This window comes from Mytilus edulis, chromosome 8, assembly GCF_963676685.1.
Source record: "Mytilus edulis chromosome 8, xbMytEdul2.2, whole genome shotgun sequence".
In the NCBI taxonomy this organism is placed as follows: domain Eukaryota; kingdom Metazoa; phylum Mollusca; class Bivalvia; order Mytilida; family Mytilidae; genus Mytilus; species Mytilus edulis.
Window position 1 is genome coordinate 66,650,665 of NC_092351.1, and position 23,649 is coordinate 66,674,313.

The window sequence follows — 23,649 nt, forward strand, 5'->3', positions numbered from 1 at the left end:
CTCTGGGATAGGACATTCTCAGACTGATACTCAGTCTCTCAGACAGGTTACCTATACTCTGGGATAGGACATTCTCAGACTGATACTCGGTCTCTCAGACAGGTTACCTATACTCTGGGATAGGACATTCTCAGACTGATACTCAGTCTGTCAGACAGGTTACCTATACTCTGGGATAGGACATTCTCAGACTGATACTAGGTCTCTTCGACAGGTTACCTATACTCTGGGATAGGACATTCTCAGACTGATACTCGGTCTCTTCGACAGGTTACCTATACTCTGGGATAGTACATTCTCAGACTGATACTCGGTCTCTCAGACAGGTTACCTATACTCTGGGATAGGACATTCTCAGACTGATACTCGGTCTCTTCGACAGGTTACCTATACTCTGGGATAGGACATTCTCAGACTGATACTCGGTCTCTTCGACAGGTTACCTATACTCTGGGATAGGACATTCTCAGACTGATACTCGGTCTCTCAGACAGGTTACCTATACTCTGGGATAGGACATTCTCAGACTGATACTCGGTCTCTTCGACAGGTTACCTATACTCTGGGATAGGACATTCTCAGACTGATACTCGGTCTCTCTGACAGGTTACCTATACTCTGGGATAGGACATTCTCAGACTGATACTCGGTCTCTTCGACAGGTTACCTATACTCTGGGATAGGACATTCTCAGACTGATACTCGGTCTCTTCGACAGGTTACCTATACTCTGGGATAGGACATTCTCAGACTGATACTCAGTCTCTCAGACAGGTTACCTATACTCTGGGATAGGACATTCTCAGACTGATACTCGGTCTCTCAGACAGGTTACCTATACTCTGGGATAGGACATTCTCAGACTGATACTCGGTCTCTCAGACAGGTTACCTATACTCTGGGATAGGACATTCTCAGACTGATACTCGGTCTCTCAGACAGGTTACCTATACTCTGGGATAGGACATTCTCAGACTGATACTCGGTCTCTCAGACAGGTTACCTATACTCTGGGATAGGACATTCTCAGACTGATACTCGGTCTCTCAGACAGGTTACCTATACTCTGGGATAGGACATTCTCAGACTGATACTAGGTCTCTTCGACAGGTTACCTATACTCTGGGATAGGACATTCTCAGACTGATACTCGGTCTCTTCGACAGGTTACCTATACTCTGGGATAGGACATTCTCAGACTGATACTCGGTCTCTCAGACAGGTTACCTATACTCTGGGATAGGACATTCTCAGACTGATACTCGGTCTCTTCGACAGGTTACCTATACTCTGGGATAGGACATTCTCAGACTGATACTCGGTCTCTTCGACAGGTTACCTATACTCTGGGATAGGACATTCTCAGACTGATACTCAGTCTCTCAGACAGGTTACCTATACTCTGGGATAGGACATTCTCAGACTGATACTCGGTCTCTCAGACAGGTTACCTATACTCTGGGATAGGACATTCTCAGACTGATACTCGGTCTCTCAGACAGGTTACCTATACTCTGGGATAGGACATTCTCAGACTGATACTCGGTCTCTCAGACAGGTTACCTATACTCTGGGATAGGACATTCTCAGACTGATACTCGGTCTCTCAGACAGGTTACCTATACTCTGGGATAGGACATTCTCAGACTGATACTCGCAGACAGGTTACCTATACTCTGGGATAGGACATTCTCAGACTGATACTCGGTCTCTCAGACAGGTTACCTATACTCTGGGATAGGACATTCTCCGACTGATACTCGGTCTCTCAGACAGGTTACCTATACTCTGGGATAGGACATTCTCAGACTGATACTCGGTCTCTTCGACAGGTTACCTATACTCTGGGATAGGACATTCTCCGACTGATACTCGGTCTCTCAGACAAGTTACCTATACTCTGGGATAGGACATTCTCAGACTGATACTCGGTCTCTTCGACAGGTTACCTATACTCTGGGATAGGACATTCTCAGACTGATACTCGGTCTCTCAGACAGGTTACCTATACTCTGGGATAGGACATTCTCAGACTGATACTCGGTCTCTCAGACAGGTTACCTATACTCTGGGATAGGACATTCTCAGACTGATACTCGGTCTCTTCGACAGGTTACCTATACTCTGGGATAGGACATTCTCAGACTGATACTCGGTCTCTCAGACAGGTTACCTATACTCTGGGATAGGACATTCTCAGACTGATACTCAGTCTGTCAGACAGGTTACCTATACTCTGGGATAGGACATTCTCAGACTGATACTAGGTCTCTTCGACAGGTTACCTATACTCTGGGATAGGACATTCTCAGACTGATACTCGGTCTCTCTGACAGGTTACCTATACTCTGGGATAGGACATTCTCAGACTGATACTCAGTCTGTCAGACAGGTTACCTATACTCTGGGATAGGACATTCTCAGACTGATACTAGGTCTCTTCGACAGGTTACCTATACTCTGGGATAGGACATTCTCAGACTGATACTCGGTCTCTCAGACAGGTTACCTATACTCTGGGATAGGACATTCTCAGACTGATACTCGGTCTCTCAGACAGGTTACCTATACTCTGGAATAGGACATTCTCAGACTGATACTCGGTCTCTCAGACAGGTTACCTATACTCTGGGATAGGACATTCTCAGACTGATACTCGGTCTCTTCGACAGGTTACCTATACTCTGGGATAGGACATTCTCAGACTGATACTCGGTCTCTCAGACAGGTTACCTATACTCTGGGATAGGACATTCTCAGACTGATACTCGGTCTCTTCGACAGGTTACCTATACTCTGGGATAGGACATTCTCAGACTGATACTAGGTCTCTTCGACAGGTTACCTATACTCTGGGATAGGACATTCTCAGACTGATACTCGGTCAAGTAAAAGAAACAAAAAAAGTCTTACATATACAAAGAATACATTCAAACAGTCCCCCCCAAACCTGCACCGATTGTAACCCTGATGTAACTTCTTTCAGTTACGCTTTTTTGACCGAGTACCAAAAATGTCCGACCACATAGTTTGGCGAAAAGTTGAATACTCCTGAGTGGAAAGTAGGTAACATGAAAACAGTCTAATATCTTAAAAGTCAAAATAGTTGAAGAAATTCTGACGGGATGATATTTTTAGAATATCAAGCTCTACCAAAATATCAAAGATGCCAGCTTTGTACACCACACGCGTCTACAAAAGATTCATCAATGACGCTCGAATTTAAAAAGTTCAAAGGCTGAATAAAGAACAAAGATGAAGAACACTGAGAGCCAAAAATTCTTCAAATTTGCAAGACCACTGCTAAGAGAAGTTATTGCAAAAAAGGACAATTTCTAACAATTTTATTAGTTTTGTCTATTATCTTAAAATATATGATTAAGATAGAGAGAAACTTTACATAGCAAAAATTCAGGAAGACAAGTCCTACAAATAAATCAAATGGACATTGGTATGGTTCACCATGCTTTATTGGTATCAGATTTAACCGTGTAACATAGTTATTTATTCCTTTTGATCGTAGTAGTAAATCACATTGAATTTTTTTTTTAAAGTAAACGTTTAAAGTAAAGAGATATTTATGCAACTGATTATACAAATTTGTACATTTTGAGCATACGACAGCCTTTATCAGTATTTATAAATACATTTGACTTCAGATTGTAGCCTTTGATATCTGCAAGTTTAACACAGCATTATTCGATCCATCTATTTTATACCATTTCAAGTTTTAGTTATTAGAATTTAGAAAGGTTAAACAGTTAAACAAAATCGAAAAGGAATACAACGCATTGTATAATGATAAACGATTTAACACGTGGAAATGCAATAACATTTCTCCGAGCTTCTTATTGAAGTCATGTTCAGAACAAGCCTTAGCCTTTCAAAAAGGGCTAGTCGACTCTTAGCTGATGAAAATGGAAAGTGCTCTCGCTTTGTAGATTAATTCATTTACTAGAATAGCCACGTGCATCAATCAACAAATTTTACCACACACGTGAGGTCACACGTTATGAAGTAGTAATAGATAAAAGTTACCTGTGTATCAATATCATGAATATGCATGATTAATGACCAGGCAAAATCTAATTGCTAAAATAGAGAGGACAAATCCGATACTCTACGGGATTGAAGGACATTTACTAGGTTTGGATTGTCCTAACCAATCAATAAACGTAGATTATTCACGTCTCGTAATATCTTCCAATCAGGTAGCAAGAAAAATTCACGCACTAACTGTCCATCGTTCAATTCTGAGTCGATAACAATTTTTCTTCGTCTTAGTTCATTCTTTATTCTATGAAACTTTCTGTGATATCCAAAAATGGAATAAATAGTACCCAAATCAAAACTGAAAAAAATCCTGTGGGAAACAAGTAACATTAACAAAAGAAAATGTTCATATATTGTATTTCGCTCCCCTTTGCTTTTTGATGTTTATTCGTTTATTTGTTTATGTATTGTTGTTGTTTGTTTATTTTTATTGTGTAGTGTTATACTTTATTGTGTAGTGTCATACTTTATTGTGTAGTGTTATACTTTATTGTGTAGTGTTATACTTTATTGTGTAGTGTTATACTTTATTGTGTAGTGTTATACTTTATTGTGTAGTGTTATACTTTGTTGTGTTCACCTCGAGAAACTAATATACACAATAGTACTGCGTCTATATGGATCTTTTGCTGTCTCGCGTTTAAAAATATACCAAGGGAACATTGATTTTAAGTCTAAGCGAAACTGACAACGCAAGGAAAAATACAAAATGACAGACGACGAAAAAACTAAAAAGTCCTCTAAACATCATATAGATCGAAAGACTGAGTAACACGAAACTAAAAAAAAAAACTTGGGTAAATCACAGACGTTCATGAATGGTAGGCAGCTTTTTTAATTACATCACTTGTCCTATGAAACTTTGAAACGGTAGAAATGTTCTCATCTCTTGCCTATTTGAGACAGGCACAGAAAAAGAACAAATATACATCAAACCGTTTTGTAAATGTAAATGTGTCTATAAATAGACGTATAATTAGTATATGGAAAGGTCAGTATGTCCTGCAAAACCATAGGGATTTTTGAAAAAAAGTACCTGAGACTAAATTGATTATTCTATGTCTCAGAGGTAAATACATAACTAAGTGGAATCAATGATTATTTCTCTTTGACACCGATATGTATTGTATAAGTGAGACAAATACTTTATTAATTCTTACTACATTAACATTTGTGAATATTAGCCTTAACGATTTCAATTTGCATAATTATTTTACAAAGGGAATGCGCAATGAGGTTACGTATACAATTCTGCATTTTTAAAGATTACTGTGACATTACAAACATCACATGTGTATCCCCTTGTGACACTTCTTTCATATGATTAGAAGGAGATGTTTATTAAAATTGTCAATAAATTAGATATTTATGACAAATGAGAAAAACACGCATGCTTTCATCTCTTTGCACTTTTCTGCAATTACTTTTGATGACACGCTCAGGACACTTTAAACTAAAGTTCATTTCACAATTTCACGCACATCATAAAAAAACATCAAACAAAGTCTGGGGTAACTTCATTCACTGTTGTCAGAGATAATAAGAAAAGAGAGAAAAAAGTAACTACTCAATTAACAGCTTTTTGGCACAGTTGCTATTCATTACGTGGGGTCATTTCACATTCAAAACCTTCATAATTAAAAAAAAAAAATCCAAAATATTTAACGCTCCAGCTGAAACAAACTAAAAGGAAAAGCTCATGGTTTGTCAAATGTATATAAATTGACGGAATAGTCCTGAACTGTGATTTACAAATACAGTATTACTGTGGTATATTGATGGAAATTTTATTTACATTCCTGGAAAGAGTTCCTCAATGTAGATTTAAAAAAACTGCAAACTAAATGTTGAGAGAAAAGCATTTTGGACTACTAGATTGTATGTTGTATCTGCGGGTTGAATCAGTACACAGGCCACTGCTGGTCAGAATGAGACGTTATATCGCTTAAAGAGATAGTGCATGCCCTCTGTACATTAAACAACTCTGCAATAACTCCTTGCAGGAATTCTTATATAGTCTGTTGCATTTCAGTCCATTCCAATATTGTTTGGCGGAAATTCATTGTTTTTTGCTAATGTGGTTAAAGGTAGAATTTGCTTGTTTCAATATTCGAGATCAAAGTAAAACTGATTTAGAAAACTGTTGGTGCATTTGATTTGACAAGTAAAGACGTGCCATCATAAAGTAGCTGTATTATACAATATTTGGCATGGTATGAAAGGACTAGCAAGTTTGTTGTCCCAGAGATGCCTACTAAGCAAACCCGAGGACAACAAAATTAAAAAGGACAAGAGTCTTGTTAAATCCCTCAAAGCCAGTCACTACGCTTTTTTTATACCGATCTTTTAAAGTAATCTAAATGTTCCACTTGCAAAACATATTTGTGTTGATGCGTATTAGGCATTCTTGTGATAAATGCTATATATATAAATTATATACACAAGGGTTTGTAAATTAAATCTGATGTACAAATCATTCCAGAACAGTTGAGTAAGCAACCTTACAATTGTTATATTGTAATTCTCGAAATATGCTTCTTTTCAGGTAGATTGTTTGGTTTGAGGTCAACATTGCTCTTGATTGTTAATTATAGTTTTAAATCATTGCAAAGCTAAGAAATTTTATCAAAAACTTTGAATATATTGACTAACAAGTAGTCCACGGAATGAAATAACATGAACATTTCATGTTTTATAAAGAAAGAAAACCCCTACATATTGCGACACAAGAACTACGTCTATGAACACTTTTTTGTATCGATGTGGGTAATATTGACAAACAGTAGACCAAATCTATTGAATTAGTTTGCAAAGATACCGACTTTGTAATTGCAGATAAACTACAACCTGACAAAACTAAGCACTAATTGATTGTTTACATTTTATCTAAACTGTCAATAAATCATTTGCCGCGGATCTGCTGTAAACCTCTTTTTTACGATTGTCAGTTCTTACAATTAATCAATGACAATAAAATAATAAAATTATTTACCAAAGACCTATTTAAACATTTGTCATACAAAACCGTCTTTCAGGTTTTTTTTCTCTCATTATGAGTGATGACCAAGGTCATTAGCAATAGCTTGAGTTACATTGCGAGTGAACCCTGTAACTCTGGAATGAGCTATGCTAGAGTGAATTATAGAAAAGTGATAACCAGATGTTGATATGTATGTAGGCGTATTTTCGCATAGGTCGCGCGATTAAGGTGCAGGAAAACATAATGCTTTTGCGCATTTGACTTACAAGAAATGTCATCGTTGTTACTTCACCATGGATAGATAGACAATAACTGTTTAGTGTCGTTTAATATCAGGGTTGATTTCAATATCGTAGCAGCTACGTATCAATATTTATGTAACAACTAGTATATAGCTATACGTTCAATAGTGAAGCACTACGTAGCTGCTATCAATATTTATGTAACAACTAGTATATAGCTATACGTTCAATAGTGAAGCACTATGTAGCTGCTATCAATATTTATGTAACAACTAGTATATAGCTATACGTTCAATAGTGAAGCACTATGTAGCTGCTACGATATTGAACGCAGCCCAGCTGTATTTGTACGAGGATAATAAACAGGTGTAATGTGAGCTTTAGCGAGCTATTACTCTTGTTTCGAGCCTAGTACAAATACCGCTGATATCTAAAGACACTAAACAGTTATTGTCTTTATCCTGCAATTACTTCTGTATATTATTCGTGCTTTGAAAGACACAAAAACTCTCATTTTTTGCATTTATTTTCGATTTGAAATCCCCTGAGGCCCGCGTAGTAATATTAAAATCACACATTCAGCTGAAGACGGTTTCGCAAAAAAAAAATCTCGAATGGTCAACAATAATACATCGCTCAACAATAAATAATATTACAACTCATTTCAACAGTAAAAACAAATAACAAAACAGTGTCCAATTTGAAACAGAAGTGTACGAGTTGTCATTCGCTTCAGAACTTTGAACTCAACTTGACATTCACTAACATGCACGCTGAAATTGACATGGTTGATTTTGTTGCACAATCATACACATTCAAGTTTTGAAATTGACGATTGTCGTCGTAGAAAATATTGCTGACCTGTTCATGTTTGTCTGTTATCAGAAAATTGGATAAATAATTATTGCTTTAAAGAAATGTTTGAAAACAAACGGAACGTTTAAAAGTAATCGTTAATTCGCATAAGGTCAAACAATACGTCATTGGAATACTTTCTTTAATAGCGGTACAATTAGATTATGAAATGAAACGATTGTCAGAAAAAAAAGGTTAATTATAATTCATCTCATATGTTTACAATCTTTGTATGATGTGGAGAGGTATATAGCCACGCTTTAGGCCAAAATGTTTTTTCACTTTCTATTCTATACACATGAATCTTATTGCAGAGAAATTAAAAAAAAATCGCAGTCAGTTTACACTTCCAAAATTTGAAAATTTGATAAAGATGATTTGTTATCCTCTTGTGATACAAAACTTTTTCACAACTTAAGAACCTCATCTAAACGAACAAACCCAGTTATCGGATTTATTTTAAATAACTTGTGGTCTTGTTGATAGTATCTGACTATCAAGAAAATTCCATCTGAGGAACTATCATATACAGATGATCCACCATAAATAGCGTACCCCGAATCGACAACGTTGAAAACGTACGAAAATCGTCCAGTGGACAAACTTGCAAGACATTTCATTTCTTTGAAAACGAAGTTGTTTTGACTACGCAAGTTATCAAAAAGTATGTAGCTGTTTTGTAAAGTTAAAGCACAATTACGGAATAGCACTATTTAGCATGCAACTAATCTAAATTTTCAATAAATAACGTCGCAAATGACAATTTATTTGTAAAAAACGGCGAAATTCGACATTGGACATCTTGCAAGACATTTGCCAGAAGGCGTTGCATTTTTATATGTAGTGTGAGTGTTGCAAGAATTCGATTTTGATATGGTCTATGTATGCACTTATGTGAGCCGAATTTACCCAAACGAAATATCATATAATCTTATATTTTAAAACCTATAAATTTTGATAACTTAACATCTTCCAAAATCTGACCCTAATAAACACTATTTGTTTTGGCCAAAAAATAGCATTGGTCGTTACAGGAACGCATATGCAGTAATATTGTTATACTTTATACATAAAGTATATCATTCATGCGAATTTTCGTGGATATAACACTATTTTGAAGAACACAAACACCCCTGCTAAAGTGATTATGCGTATAGTCTATTACGTCTGACACGCATATTTTTGACGTTTTGTCAATATGTTGTCCTTATTTTAGACTAAAGTAAAATATGATAAAACAGTTTGTACTTTTTTCGGAATAGTATTTACCTGTCTAGTCTATGGATATAAGTTTTATATAACTTAACTGTTATGATTTTATAGAAAAGCTGTTTATTAGTGTGGACTGGTTGATTACACGGTATTGACGCAATAACGTGCGTAACGTCACTGCAATACACATTTTGAGGTCACACAGGTTCATACAACACTCGTCAACAGCAATACACAGACGTAGTCCGGCAGTGGGCGGACTTTATAGACAATAACTGTTTATAGTGTCTTTAAATATCAGCTGTATTTTTACGAGGCCAGGAAACAAGGTGTATTCGAGCTTTTAGCTTTTAGCAGTTATTGTCTTTATCCTGCAATTAATTCTGTATATTGTTTGTGTTTTGAAAGACACAAAAACTAACATATTTAGCATTTATTTTCGATTTGTAATCCTTTGAGGCCCGCGTAGTAATATCAAAATCACACATTACGCTGAAGACGGGTTCGCAAAAAAGAATCTCGAATGTTCAACAAAAATACATCGCTCAAGGTGAACAATTATCTATTTTAACATAACAACTAATTTCAACAGTAAAAACAAATAACAAAACATTGTCAAATTTGAAACAGAAGTGTACGAGTTGTCCTACGCTTCAGACTTGACATTCACTAAACATGCATGCTGAAATTGACATGGTTAATTTGTAACACAATCATACAAGTTTTGAAATCGACATAAATATTGATAGCAGCTACGTAGCTGCTACGATATTAAACTCAACCCTGGAATACACATTCTGAGGTCACACAGGTTCAAACAATACTCAGTCCGGCAGTGGGCGGATCTTTAAAGCTATATCTGTATAGTATACAGATACAGCATAGCGATATCTGTAGGACTGTATGAGGGTTTGGATGGGGTTAAATGATTAGAGAATAATGGCCTTAAAAAATGAAGATTAGAGAATAACGGGCAAAAAAAATAAAGATTAGAGAAATGCGTGGTCTAAAAATATAATGAATATTGAATGATTAATAAAAGAAAACGCTAAAAATTAACTGTTAACAGAATTTTCCCTTCTTAAAATTTAAAGAAAATTATCAAAATTAGCATTGTAAAAATATGATTAAAATGAAAACAAACTTGGTAAACCTTTTTTGGTTTCGTGATAACAGACTATAGGATTCAGTCAATGTGAACTGGTTTCCGATACTTCAACTCGGACTTTTAATTCAGTGGCGGATCCAGAGGGGGGCGTAGAGGGCGAATAAAACGTCTCTCAGTCATTTTGAAATTCAAATTACAGTAACACATTGCGTAGGCTGAGGATAACAATCGTGACACCTTCAAAGCGACACAGGATTTAGCAAAAACATAATGACTTCTATTTCACTATTCCACCAAACAGAAAGTAATGCTCTATAGACTATTACACTCTCATGAAAAAAAAGTTCCACATCAATTGTATCTAACTACGGAAACATGTTTAACCCCAAACACCCCAGCCTATTTTAAAATAATATAGCTGAATAACGATCCCCAGTCAGCATAAGCTCTATACAGATTTAAAGTCGTAAGTACGAACCATTTGATTTGAGGAGACAGTCTTAGATATTTGAGAGAAAAAAAATTAACTCTGATTTTTGCCTTAAACAAAAATTCTAGACGCAAAACAAAAATCTTGTCCACTTTTTTGCTATTAGAAACGAAAATTCCCAACAGAATTATTTAGCATTAAATGAACATGATGAATAAAAGCGGGCATATTTTTTTGTGGCAGGGGTTTTCATGTCTGACCGGAATGTCTGTTTCGCCGAACTGATATATGGAATACTTTTTTCAAGACCAGACTGCAACCTGCCTGCTGGGTGTGGCCTTTATGTCTTCATTTGTCGGCCGGCATTTATAAATTCGTTGTCATTTCAGACTCATTCTTAGCCTTTGATTGATTTGGAACCCTTTATTTCCCTTAATGTTGTTGGGTGAAACATATCAACCAAACATTTGGATAAAAATTGCTTGTTTGTCTTTCTTAACTCGTGTCGGTCGTATTTCAAATTCAATCGAATAGCCCAGCGTATATCTTGTTAACAACAAGAACTCTGTGAGGTTATTCTAACTTAACTTACAACAAACGTGCGATAATTTTCCATGTCTATGTTTTACTGACAAATCACACATTGAATGTATCAGTACATAGCTCTTGGATCCAAAGGGAGATACAGCATCTAAAATGTCCAACCCTTACACCTTACCAGCAACTACAAAATATGCATGCCCCACGCCAGGAACCGTTTAAAAAGTGCATATTTCACTTATTTAATGTTTTTAGTCCTAAAAAGGGGCCAAAAAAAAAAATTTCGCATCGCTCCGCTCGGCGATCTTTACAAACTACGACCCCTCTTTCAAAAAACCTGAATCCGGCCCTGTTTATAGCTGACTATGCGGTTGGCTTTTATTCATTGTTAAATGCCGTAAAGTGACCTATAGTTGTTAATTTATGTGTCATTTGGTCTTTTTGAAGAGTTGTCTCATTGGCAATTACACCACATCTTCTTATATGTAGTCAAAATCACTGGAAAGAACTGATGAGAATTTGGACTTGTTACTTCAAGGAACTAGCACTTTAATCATGCAGAACAATACACATCAACACGTCATTGTTGAGAAACAAATGAAAGCCTTGCTGTTGTTTGGAAATCACCGTTCTCATTCATTTAAAAGAATGTTTTTTTTTACTTTTTTTTTAAAGATTAAAGAAAATTGGGGAAAAAATTAGAGAATAATGCGTAAAAAATCACTTTTAAAGAATAGACTTATTTTTTGAAGATTAGAGAAAAAGGGGGTGAAAATTAAATGTTTACAGAATAACAGACCCCCCCCCCCCCCCATTCAGACCCTCCTGTATCTGTATAGTAGGACACCCAATTGCAGGATAAAAAGCGATATCTGTGTATAGTATACAGATACAGCATAGCGATATCTGTAGGGCTGTATCTGTATAGTAAGACACCCAATTGCAGGATAAATATGATTAAAGGGGCACTAGATGTCAAATTCATGTTCACCGATTTTAATCAAATTCTCATATTTGATTTATTACAATGTAAAACATTTATCAAAACTGTTAAAAGTCTAAAAAAAAAAAAAATTAACTGGGCACGGGCATGAAAATGCGTATCGTTTTGCTTATATAATAGTCTAGATGCCATCTGTTCTGGTTTAGAAAATCCTTCAAAGGAGCACTTCGCACAATGACGAATATATTTTTATTATATACTTAGTAGTAAATACAGATAAATTGTATGTGTAATACAACCAATGACAAGTGTGCTGTATCAGCCACCCGTGATGATATCGATATCAGCACGATTGCAAAAGCTTTATCACACCTTTAATCTGCATGACGTCACGTCATCGATTGCAGTCACTGTTGCAAAGCTTTATCAAATCCCTAATCTGTATGACGTCATGTCAAACCTATAATCTGTATGACGTCATTTCAAAACTCCTTATATGTATGACGTCATGTCACATAAAAAAAACATCTACTTGAGGTAAATGTATATAATAAATAGAGAATATCATATGGCTTTTTCAATACATAAAAAAAAATAGTATATTAGATTGTTCATAAAGTTATATCTCGTAGCTAGTATTTAGCGTGAATAACATGTTAGTGTGGATAAATCAAATCGGGTACGAAATCTGAGACACCTATCATTTCGAATTTAAAACAAGGAGTTTTGACTGGGAAGCTGGCAATGCGTCCCATACTATAGCCATGTAGTCATGTCTTTAAAAATTGGTTTCAACAAAAAACCTCAAAATCCGTGGCCACAGAAACTTAGAAATGTTCGAGAAAACAGAGCACTGGGAACGACTACTTTTGAAAAGGAGAAATATATGTTAACCGGTACCTACCGTGCAATATTATTAGTTACATAGTGTGCTAGTGACCTAATACGGTATATATGGGGTCAGTAAATTCCATATGGGGTGAGAGCGAACTGACCCCATATATACCGTATTACGAGCACACTATGTAACGAATTTATCTTACCGACTATCTTAACGTGTGAAATTAAGACTAGTGATTCTCAAAACGAGCAAGTCTTCAATACTGTTAGCGGTAGGAAAATACTTCCATTAATCCTACAAAAACAGATGCCAACAATAACGACTTGTAAGGTTTAAATGTGTTTTATGACTTTGTTTCAATCTGAATCATCAATTTCTTCGTCTGTTGGAACTTTTAAGATTTTTTCTCAGTACCGTTTTGTTTTTTACAAAGGGACATAACACCATTACTAACCGTGTATTAAATAAGCCCCGCCCCCTTCTTACCTAATAAGGAATATAAAGGGACGTAACTCCACTACTAACCGTGTATGAGATAAACCCCGCCTCCCTACTAACCTAATATCAAATATACACGGTTTGCCCGCGGACGCTTTTAACCAATCATATTCCTGGAAATGTATAGGAGGTAAGATAAATCATTTTCTACTAACTATTTCCAAAAAGACCATATCTATCTAGATCTATAGTATTGGGTTTTGTTTTGCCTTTAGCGTATTTATTCGTTCCAAAACACCACCTTGTATCACACACAACAAATACCCCGAATGTGGCTTCTTACATGTTATGTTAACTGATCACAAATAACAACCGGCAGGAGTCGTAATACAGATGTGAGAAATCAAAAGACAAACAATTATGAATGTTAACAAAATTTATGTTTAATATTCACCCTTTTACGTATGTATAACCGGTTGGACTATTACTGTAAATATTTGTGTCATAAATGTTGCTTCCGAGGTTAGGTATTGAGTCGAAATTAATAAAACAGACGAATATCATCCAGTGCTGTTTATTTTTTTTTTTATAATAAATACATAATGTGTAAGTGAACAACATAACTATATCAAAAAAGAGGGCATATGTGAGATACACTGATGATTAAATAATTTTCTGTAAGAAATAATCAAACAATGTAAACTTTGAATGATATATTTATCAAGCATAACCATTCTTATAGTGTCGTGGTTATCAAACACGTTGTAGTCTTGACTGAATACATATTCTTTCGAAGTGTTCCTTTAAAAACAAAGTCAGTTTCTTTGTATGTTGGTTAATGTTTTTGTTCAGTTGTTTTCTCTTAAAGTTGATGCGTTTCCCTCAGTTTTTATTTGTTACCTGGATTTGTTTTCGCTAAATCGAGTTATGACTATCGAACAGCGGTATACTTCATTTTTATTCTATGTTTTCCATCTAGACATCAAAGTAATTTAATAATTCGAAAATTTTATGAGTTATTGTGCATGTATCTCCAAAACAGTTTCAATTTAAGACTTTATTACACAAACGAATAATAAATTGATATTTTTTTTCATTATCGTGCCTCTTGAGACTATAAGCATGAGCGAAACCATTCAATAACACTTTACAACTTCTGTATACATAATACAAAATTACAAAGACCTTAAAGTACGTGTTTAAATAAGTTTCTCAATATAATTCTATTCCAGCAATTTGTAGATAATAATTTATAGATGAGAAACCTGTCACGGAAGGTCTTTGAGTATAGTGTTTCAAAATATGTCGTTTTACTTGCCTTTGTGGAATTGATAATTAATTTTGATTAATGTCTTGGCATCTGATATATTCATTGAGGTGAACAAGTTGGCGTTATCAACTTTGTGTCTCCTAATGAACAAGGAAGTAATATTTTCTCAATTTGTTAACCCCTCTGTAGTCATCACACAAGTGAGGTCACGTGGAAACAATTTTTTAAGTTAACTGTTTGAAAAAGATATAAACTTTACCCTGAAGAAAAGCATTTAATTCGTCATTTTAAAATCTTATCAATTTGGTTTAGTATTATAATTAGTTTATTGATATTATTTTTCATAGATAATATCCTGTATAGACCTTTATATAAAACATTAAATAAATAAACCATTTGTTTTTAAATCTTGCAATTGTCATCGACGATATGTTTATAAATGGAGCTCTTCTATTTTGAAATCTGAATTAATCTTATTTAAGTAAAGAAGCTATGCACCGAGATCACTGACATGTTTATGTTCATCCAAAGACGAAGTCATAGATCTATCTACCTTCTCCTTATTTGAAATATAATGTGTGTCCTAATAAACAACGTTTTCTGAGTACATTTGGATTTCTCTTTGTAATCATCAGACACTCTATTATTGTAGTCAGACTATAGTAAAGTGACATTCATAATGGTACCTGGTCAAATGATGATGGAAGTGATTAACGACCTTGACTGGCTATACCGCCCTCACACGGTCGGTCCTGGTCAAATTATATCTTCATGTAAATTACATTAAAATCATTCTTAATCGTCATACATAAAAGATTTTTTGAAAGTGGATTTTGTCATGTTTGCAGTAAGTCGAATTATATATATGGTTTTGATGCAATACATGAAAAAGAAAAAGAAAACATAAAACAATTAATATCCCCTTAATTGAACAACAGAAACAATCTCTTTAAACAAAAACTAGATGAAGGTATGATAATTTTCATTTTACCATAGAAGACCTCCCTCAGACATTCACATGTTTCCTCCTAATCATATTTTTGCAAATTAATATTTGTATTATATAATTTCATTGCATTCTCACGGAAGCATTTGTAATCGCTAAATAATTTTTACATGCTATTTTCCCCCAAGCAAAACATTGTTTTTTTACGAACGTTTACCTGTTTTGCTATTGTTTTTTTTAATGTATTTCATCATGTTGTCTGTTATGGCTATTTATCCAAAACATGGAATAATCGATGACAATGAAACGTTCCTACCAATCTGCTGAATCACGTTGAAGCATTTCTAGAGAACAAAGTTTTCGAAATTAAATTCTGTTTGAATTGTAAACCCTAGTTAGTTCCTACCAACAACAAACCTAATATAACAATTCTGAACATCAAGTTGGGCTATTTTCCTGTTATAAAATTAATTTACTAATGAATAGTGAATGCATCAGACAATTAAAGTAACGTAAACTGGTATGAAGTATCGTAAACTGGTATGAAGCATGACCATTAGTAGTGGTCTTGACGACAACAATAGTTATTTCCTGTTAATTAGATCAGACCTGAGCAACGACATCATCAATGGCAGATACAATGGTGGGACAAATAATTGATTTAGGTGTTCGTGCACTTTAGTGGACAATCACAATACCAACAAATGATACCGGAAATTGATCATCTAGTTTTATGCTCTTGGCTCTTTTATGTATATCAAAACCTTTTCTTAATAAATCAACTTCAATATATAAACTAACTTTATTAGTACAATGTCGTATACATTTGTTAATCGGTACCGTTGAAAGACCAGAAAAAAGACAATAGAAACTATGTTCGTATTATAGTTAGCATTTTCTGCTCATTGATGTTTGGTACTTTTGATTTTTTATATATTTGATTCGCCGAGAACGACTCAAGAAATGTTGATGACTATTTGGTGACCTCTAGAAGTCGTTCTTTGTTATGAATAGTATCAAATCATTTTCATAAGAAAATTTAACTCTATCACACTCTCGTCATAAGCATTCTTTTAATACACATTGATGGATTGTCAAAACTGAGGTTGTACGAATGTAAATTTGAGTTCAGCGGTTGGCAGATGCCTTCTTGCATTGTTTTTTTTTCCTTTCATTTTCACAATTTGTTACTGAACGCTTTACTCCAGTTTTGCACTTCAATTTTCTCCGGAAAACCTTTAAATACACAATATTGTTTAATATATTATGTAATTTGATGTTTCCACGATATAAGTTACTATTGACTCAGTTCATTTGGTATGACATATTTATACTGACCATTGTAGTTTAAGGAAAGTTCATCTTAAAGTTGACAGGGATTCGTATATTCATTTCTTTTAAAAAAAATGTTTGGCTGTGCCATTTAATTACTTAATCCAATGCATTAATGTTAGGATTTAGCTTTTGATAATTTCATTTTTTATTTTCAGATTGCAGTTCACCGTGGCAAGAATGGTGGATGTATGAAGGGGTTTCAGGTAGGTTTTGTTTGTACATTGAACATGTTTTGATATTGCACGTACTTTACATAATCACAAATAATTCATGAATAAAGTCAGCTTTTTTTCACTTTCCCTGCTTGTGTCTATATTTGACGGATTTTATCTTCTTCTTAAACCAAAATTCACTCTCTCAAAACAACAAAACAATATTGTTCCAACATTGTTAAGTGTCCTAGTCGATAAGGGGTTCAAATTTGTAACACGTTTCCCTGCCACGTAAAGTTATAGTTCAAATATATAAAGCAGTTGGATTTTCTAGGTATTCAAAAATCAGTCGGCTCTTTTTCGGATATATTCGATCCCCGTCTTGGTATTTGTTACCCTGTTTGTAGGTAGTGTTTAGCGATACTCACTCTGTATATCTTGTGTTGTATACTGTTGTTTGTCCCTTTCATCTTTTGCCATGCAGTTTCAGTTTATTTATTCTGACTTATAAGTTTGAATGTCCCTTTGGTATCTTTTGCCTCTCTTTAAAGCTCAATGCTCTTGGAGTTATGATTGATATTTAGCAAATCAAGAAGTCTTTTTCTAAATTCCGTAAAAAAGACAATTGTTGGCTACTGAAAGTACAAAAATGTAGATGTAAATGAATAATTATCCATTCTCTATATAGCTCGAACATCTCATAGAAGGTTTGAAGGTTTTAGTAGTTTCATTGAGTTTATTACTTCATAAATAATCAGATTTAATTAAACATTATTGTTATTTGACAACACGCATTACTATATTAAGTCGAAATAAAATTCACATCGAACACTGCAAACACAGCAGTAATAAAACACAGACAGATACAACTGCATCGTTTTATTCCACAAATTATGACAGTGAACGTCAATGTTTGATGAATTCACGTGTAATAATCAAAGTTTATGCTAATGTAAATATATCCCCCGACGAGCAACACAAAGCGTCTGATGATTTAATTGCTATAAATTATTCAAATAATAATCATTTTATTATTATTCTAAATAGCACATTCAATAAAAACTAATAAAGAGCATAATTAGTCAAGAAAATCAGTCAGTCATTTGCTGACACATTCGATCCCCAAACGTCTTGGTTGTTATTTACCCGCTTAAAGGACAGGTTCGTGTTACTTACTGTTTAGTTTTGTATGCTGTGTTTCTGACTTATAAGTTTGAATGTCCCTTTGGTATCTTTCGCCTCACCTTAAAGCTCAATACTCTTGGAGATATGATTAATATTTAGCAAATAAAGAAGTCTTTTATTTCTAAATTCCGTAGAAAAAACACTTTTTGGCCACTGCAAGTACCAAAATGTTTCTGCAAATGAATAATTACCCATTCTCTATATAACTCGAACATCACAGGCAACTCAATTCACAGAAGGTTTGAAGGTTTTATTTGTTTCATTGTGTTTATTACTTCATAAATAATCAGATTTAATTAAACATTATTGTTATTTGACAACACGCATTACTATATTAAGTCGAAATACAATTCACATCGAACACTGCAAACACAGCAGTAATAAAACACAGACAGATACAACTGCATCGTTTTATTCCACAAATTATGACAGTGAACGTCAATGTTTGATGAATTCACGTGTAATAATCAAAGTTTATGCTAATGTAAATATATCCCCCGACGAGCAACACAAAGCGTCTGATGATTTAATTGCTATAAATTATTCAAATAATAATCATTTTATTATTATTTTAAATAGCACATTCAATAAAAACTAATAAAGTGCATAACCAGTCAAGAAACTCGGTAGAAAATATATTCCTATAATGGATTAAATGGATTTACTGTAATAAATAAACCAATCATGGTAGTACAACTAATATGTACTTTTGTTGATGTTGAATTTAGAATTGATGACATCAAAATAGAAGACCGTTATATGCTTATGATGAATGGCACTGATAGTATATAATGTTTTATTCTAATTCAAAATTATTAACTGTAACATGTACACTTTGGAGCAAGCACCGTTAATTGCACATTGGAAAAAAGTTATGTTGAAGGACAGTGATGTTCTCATGTATGTCTCTTCATAGTTGTGACCATATTTCATTTTATTCTTTAAGGGGCACTAACTGTCAAATGCATGTTCACTGATTTCACTCAAATTCTCATATTTGATTTATAACCATGTAAAACATTTATCCAAATTATTAAAGGTCTAAAATAAACAATTTACAGGGCATGGTATGTGGCTTGGTGTCGTGCTTATTTTAGTCTTCACGCCATCTTATTAACTATCGAGTTGATCTCCGAAGACCTCAAATGGTCAAATTGGTGATATAAACATATATAATGATATAAATAGAAAGTGTACTCATGCAATTGGATTTTCTAGGTCTATTTAATTTCATATCATAGATTAAAAATATATGTTAATAATCGTTTTAACCTGATAAGAATGATTCTTTGTGGATCGAATCAGCCAATCAAATGATTTACCTTTGTTTCACTTTCGATGTTGACGTTCTTTTCCTTTAAATAATAGAACACGCACAATGCATGAGTTATCCATCTCTAGCTAAGGGGTTAAATTGAATTCTCATGAATACGGATGCAATGAGGTCGTATTATTCACTTGCAAGTGAATAGTTCATCATCACTGTTTCTTAGCTTAATTTGACAGAATTGAACCACAGTGGCTGCTAAAAGCAAATTATTATTGCATTATTTTATTTTCATAAATGATTGAACCAAAAAAAAATTCATACTTTACATTTTTATATATCTCGTAGCTAGTCTAACAGCCCACATTTTCTATGAAATTTACCTGGGTCAGTGTTAGGTGTTCACGTTGAAGTGAACTGTGATTAAAAGGACATACACGTTTTCAAACAAAACGAAAGATAATTATCCGAAATTCCAATTTTTAATAAATGAAAAGAATATAGGTGAACATATATATATATATATATGTATTTGCAATTGTTTGCAACTGTTTTAAGTCAGGAATCTGATGTTCAGTAGTTGTCTTTTTGATGCGGTTCATATGTGTTTCTCGTTTCTCATTTTTTTTTTTATAGATTAGACTGTTGGGTTTTCCCGTTTGAACGGTTTTACATTAGTATTTTTTGGGGCCCTTTTTAAGTTGTGTGCAGAGTCTCCGTGTTGAAGACCATACCTTGACCTATAATGATATACTTTTATAAATTGTGACTTGAATGTAGAGTTGTATAATTGACACGCATACCACATCTTCCCATATCTATTAGATTGACTCCTGTAGTACTATATGTCCTCGGAGATAAAATCTGCCCAGTACCTGCATGATTCGAATAGTACATTTTGTTTGTTAAATCCATTTCATAAAATTATGTCATTGTGTTTATATCACTGTTTCTACTACCTTAGGCTAAACTGACTTTAGATTCTATTAGGAACATTTCGATTTTATTACTTTTATCCGTTTCATAATTGTGCTTTAAAGCTTATAAATTTTTAGCTATGAGCGTATCTGATGAAGGATATTCCAGAATTAAACAGAAACACGGACGGAAAACAAATCAATTGTGTTTGTCCTTATTAATCTCGCCGCTCCTAGTGCTATTTAAGTGATTAAAACTGTCATAGATTTTACCTAATGACATTGCCATACGAATGTTTTATTTATTTAGACTGTATTTTTATTTCTGTAACATGCCTTGATAAATGACCAAAATTTAATTGATTATTCATACAGGTGCGACAGTAACTCTAATAGTCTATCAAGGAAATAATGTAAACGAAGCTCTCGGAAAATTGCACCAGTTTAAAATCGTATCAGACTCTTCAATTCCAATTTTACAATAAAGTTATTACAATTCCCCTACAAAACTATAAAAATATAGCACATACAATACTATACAAACCATGAAAAGGTAAATAAACGCCACGAAAGCCGAAAATTCACAACTGCTTTTTGGGGGTTTGTGTTGCTTTCTTTTTGAGTGTGATTTCTATATATTTTCAGGTCCTCATTACTGGGGGAAAATTAACACAAAGTGGATATTATGTAGTAAAGGAAAGAATCAGTCACCAATAAATATTGAACCAAAGGATTTACTTTTTGATCCAGGCTTAAAGCACATCAAGTTAACTGGAAAACAGGTAAATAAGTAAACAAAGCAAAATTTTACATACATTACTTTTATTTGAAATAATTACATATTGCGAATGTATTTCATAGATCCAACGTGTCATGTGTTTAATATATTCATATTACACCGGCTTTCATCAACTTTTATATTTTGATCTCGATAGGGATGACGTCAGTGATATAAATTCAAGGTAAAGTTTGCATATCTCTTTGTTAATCTATTTATCACAAGATCTTAACTTTAAACGATGGGGGTTGATGATTGAAAAAAAATATCAACAAATCCAAAAACTCCATTCGACAGACGAAGAAGAAGTTTAAATGGTACTCTTATCATTTTTATGTAAAGACGTTTCAACATCTGCACATATAGATATTTTTTCTTTCTATATTTTAAGTTGGTGTTTGATATCGGACTTTTTCTTGAGGAAACCTGTATGAATGGAGGTTTCTGAATCCTTAATTTATGCACAAAGGAGTAAGGGCTATAATGGTTTTCTAATTTAAATTGGTCACCATGATCGATAATATTTACGCAATACCAGTGTTAGAAACGCCCGCATGCATGTTTTATTTTTCATGTTCACAATCTCGTTTATGAATCATGCCTTATCTTTATGCGCAGGTTGAAACGAGGAATGTCTTATACACCGTGATCACTAGAGTTGATACTCGTCCTGCACATTCTATGATAACATTGATAATTACCGTAGCTGTATTTGGCAAAACTTTTAGGAATTTTGGTCCTCAATGCTCTTCAACTTCATACTTTATTTGGCCTTTTTAACTTTTTTGAATTCGAGCGTCACTGATGAGTCTTTTGTAGACGAAACGCGCGTCTGGCGTACAAAATGTAGTCTTGGTATCTATGATGAGTTTATTTATGTGACTAATATGACCTACCGAATTAGACTATTTACCGGATTTTTAATGATATAAGCAACACGACGGGGATCTGCTTACCCTTCCGGAGCACATTTGATCATCCCCCAGTTGTTGGTGGGGTTTGTGTTGCTTATTCTTTAGTTTTCTATGTTGTGTCTCTTCTGTACTATTATTTAGCTGTTTGTCCTTTTAATATTAGCCATGGCGTTGATAGATTATTATTAGCTCATTTTTAATCTATGAGTTTGACTGTCTCTCTGGTATCTTTGATGCCTCTTTTATCACCATGATGTAATGACGATACACGATGTCGATTAAGGAAGTGATCTTAATCGTTAAGGCTTAATGGTTGATTGATTTGTGTTTGTTTTACGCCGCATGAGCGCAAAAGGGCTATATCGCGGCGTGAGCTAATTCAAGTTAAGACTAGTACGAATGCTACATATTCATAACTATCCCATAACTCTTCATTCATAGTGAAATTCGAAAAAAACGTTCATTTTCTTTGTAAGCGGAAATGACATTCATGACTAAAGACACAATATAAAATTCTACAATTGTTTTCGTGTTGGTGTTGACATTTTGCATCTTGTATTTCAGATAAACGGCACACTTATAAATAAAGGAACAGATTTAACATTTGAACTGCACTCAACAAGCATCGTTTTGATATCATTAGGTCCTTTATCGTACATTTATAGATTACATCAAGTCAAGTTTCACTTTGGAGGAAATGATAATTTTGGTTCTGAGCATTCTGTAGATGGTAAACATTTTGCTGCTGAGGTAATTGGTTTATTTTATTAGTTTAAACATATTTATTTATAGTGGATTGGGAAACAAGTTATTGCAACTTATATTAATCCCTTTCCGCTTTGCGGGTGAGAGTGCTGCCTTGTAGCGGTTTTTTTTCGAAATCTACAAGGGTGTCTTTTACGTGCAAGAGATATGGCTCTCTCTCAACACTGGTCAGCCATTTATCGTCCCCTTTCGACGGAGTATCATCGCTTCATCAAGACCATACTCGCAAATGATGTCAAGGGAGAGCCGATAATTCAGTCCCTGAAATGTTCTCACCGGAGAGGAGATCGAACCAGAAACCTTTGTGTTAGTAGTCCGATGAACTAACCACTACACCACGGCTCTCATTTATTTATTGATTTGTTTAACAATGAAAACACAGTTAAACTGATTTGTAATGTTTAAGTTCATTGTAATATAGTATATAGCCAACTGATAATATCTTATTATTGGTATGGAATCGTTTTCTAACGTAAAT

General features: G+C 34.2%; 1 protein-coding gene across 2 annotated transcripts in view; it reads left to right on the plus strand.

Annotated features, from left to right (window-relative positions):
- Positions 1-23,649, plus strand: part of LOC139486829 (carbonic anhydrase-related protein 10-like) — a 66,306-nt gene that overhangs the window by 12,311 nt on the left and 30,346 nt on the right. For both annotated transcript variants that reach the window (XM_071271832.1, XM_071271830.1), the window contains exons 2-4: positions 17,349-17,396; positions 21,360-21,496; positions 22,971-23,156. In XM_071271832.1, the coding sequence (XP_071127933.1) occupies positions 17,349-17,396; positions 21,360-21,496; positions 22,971-23,156 (371 nt within the window). The remainder of the gene's footprint in view (positions 1-17,348; positions 17,397-21,359; positions 21,497-22,970; positions 23,157-23,649) is intronic.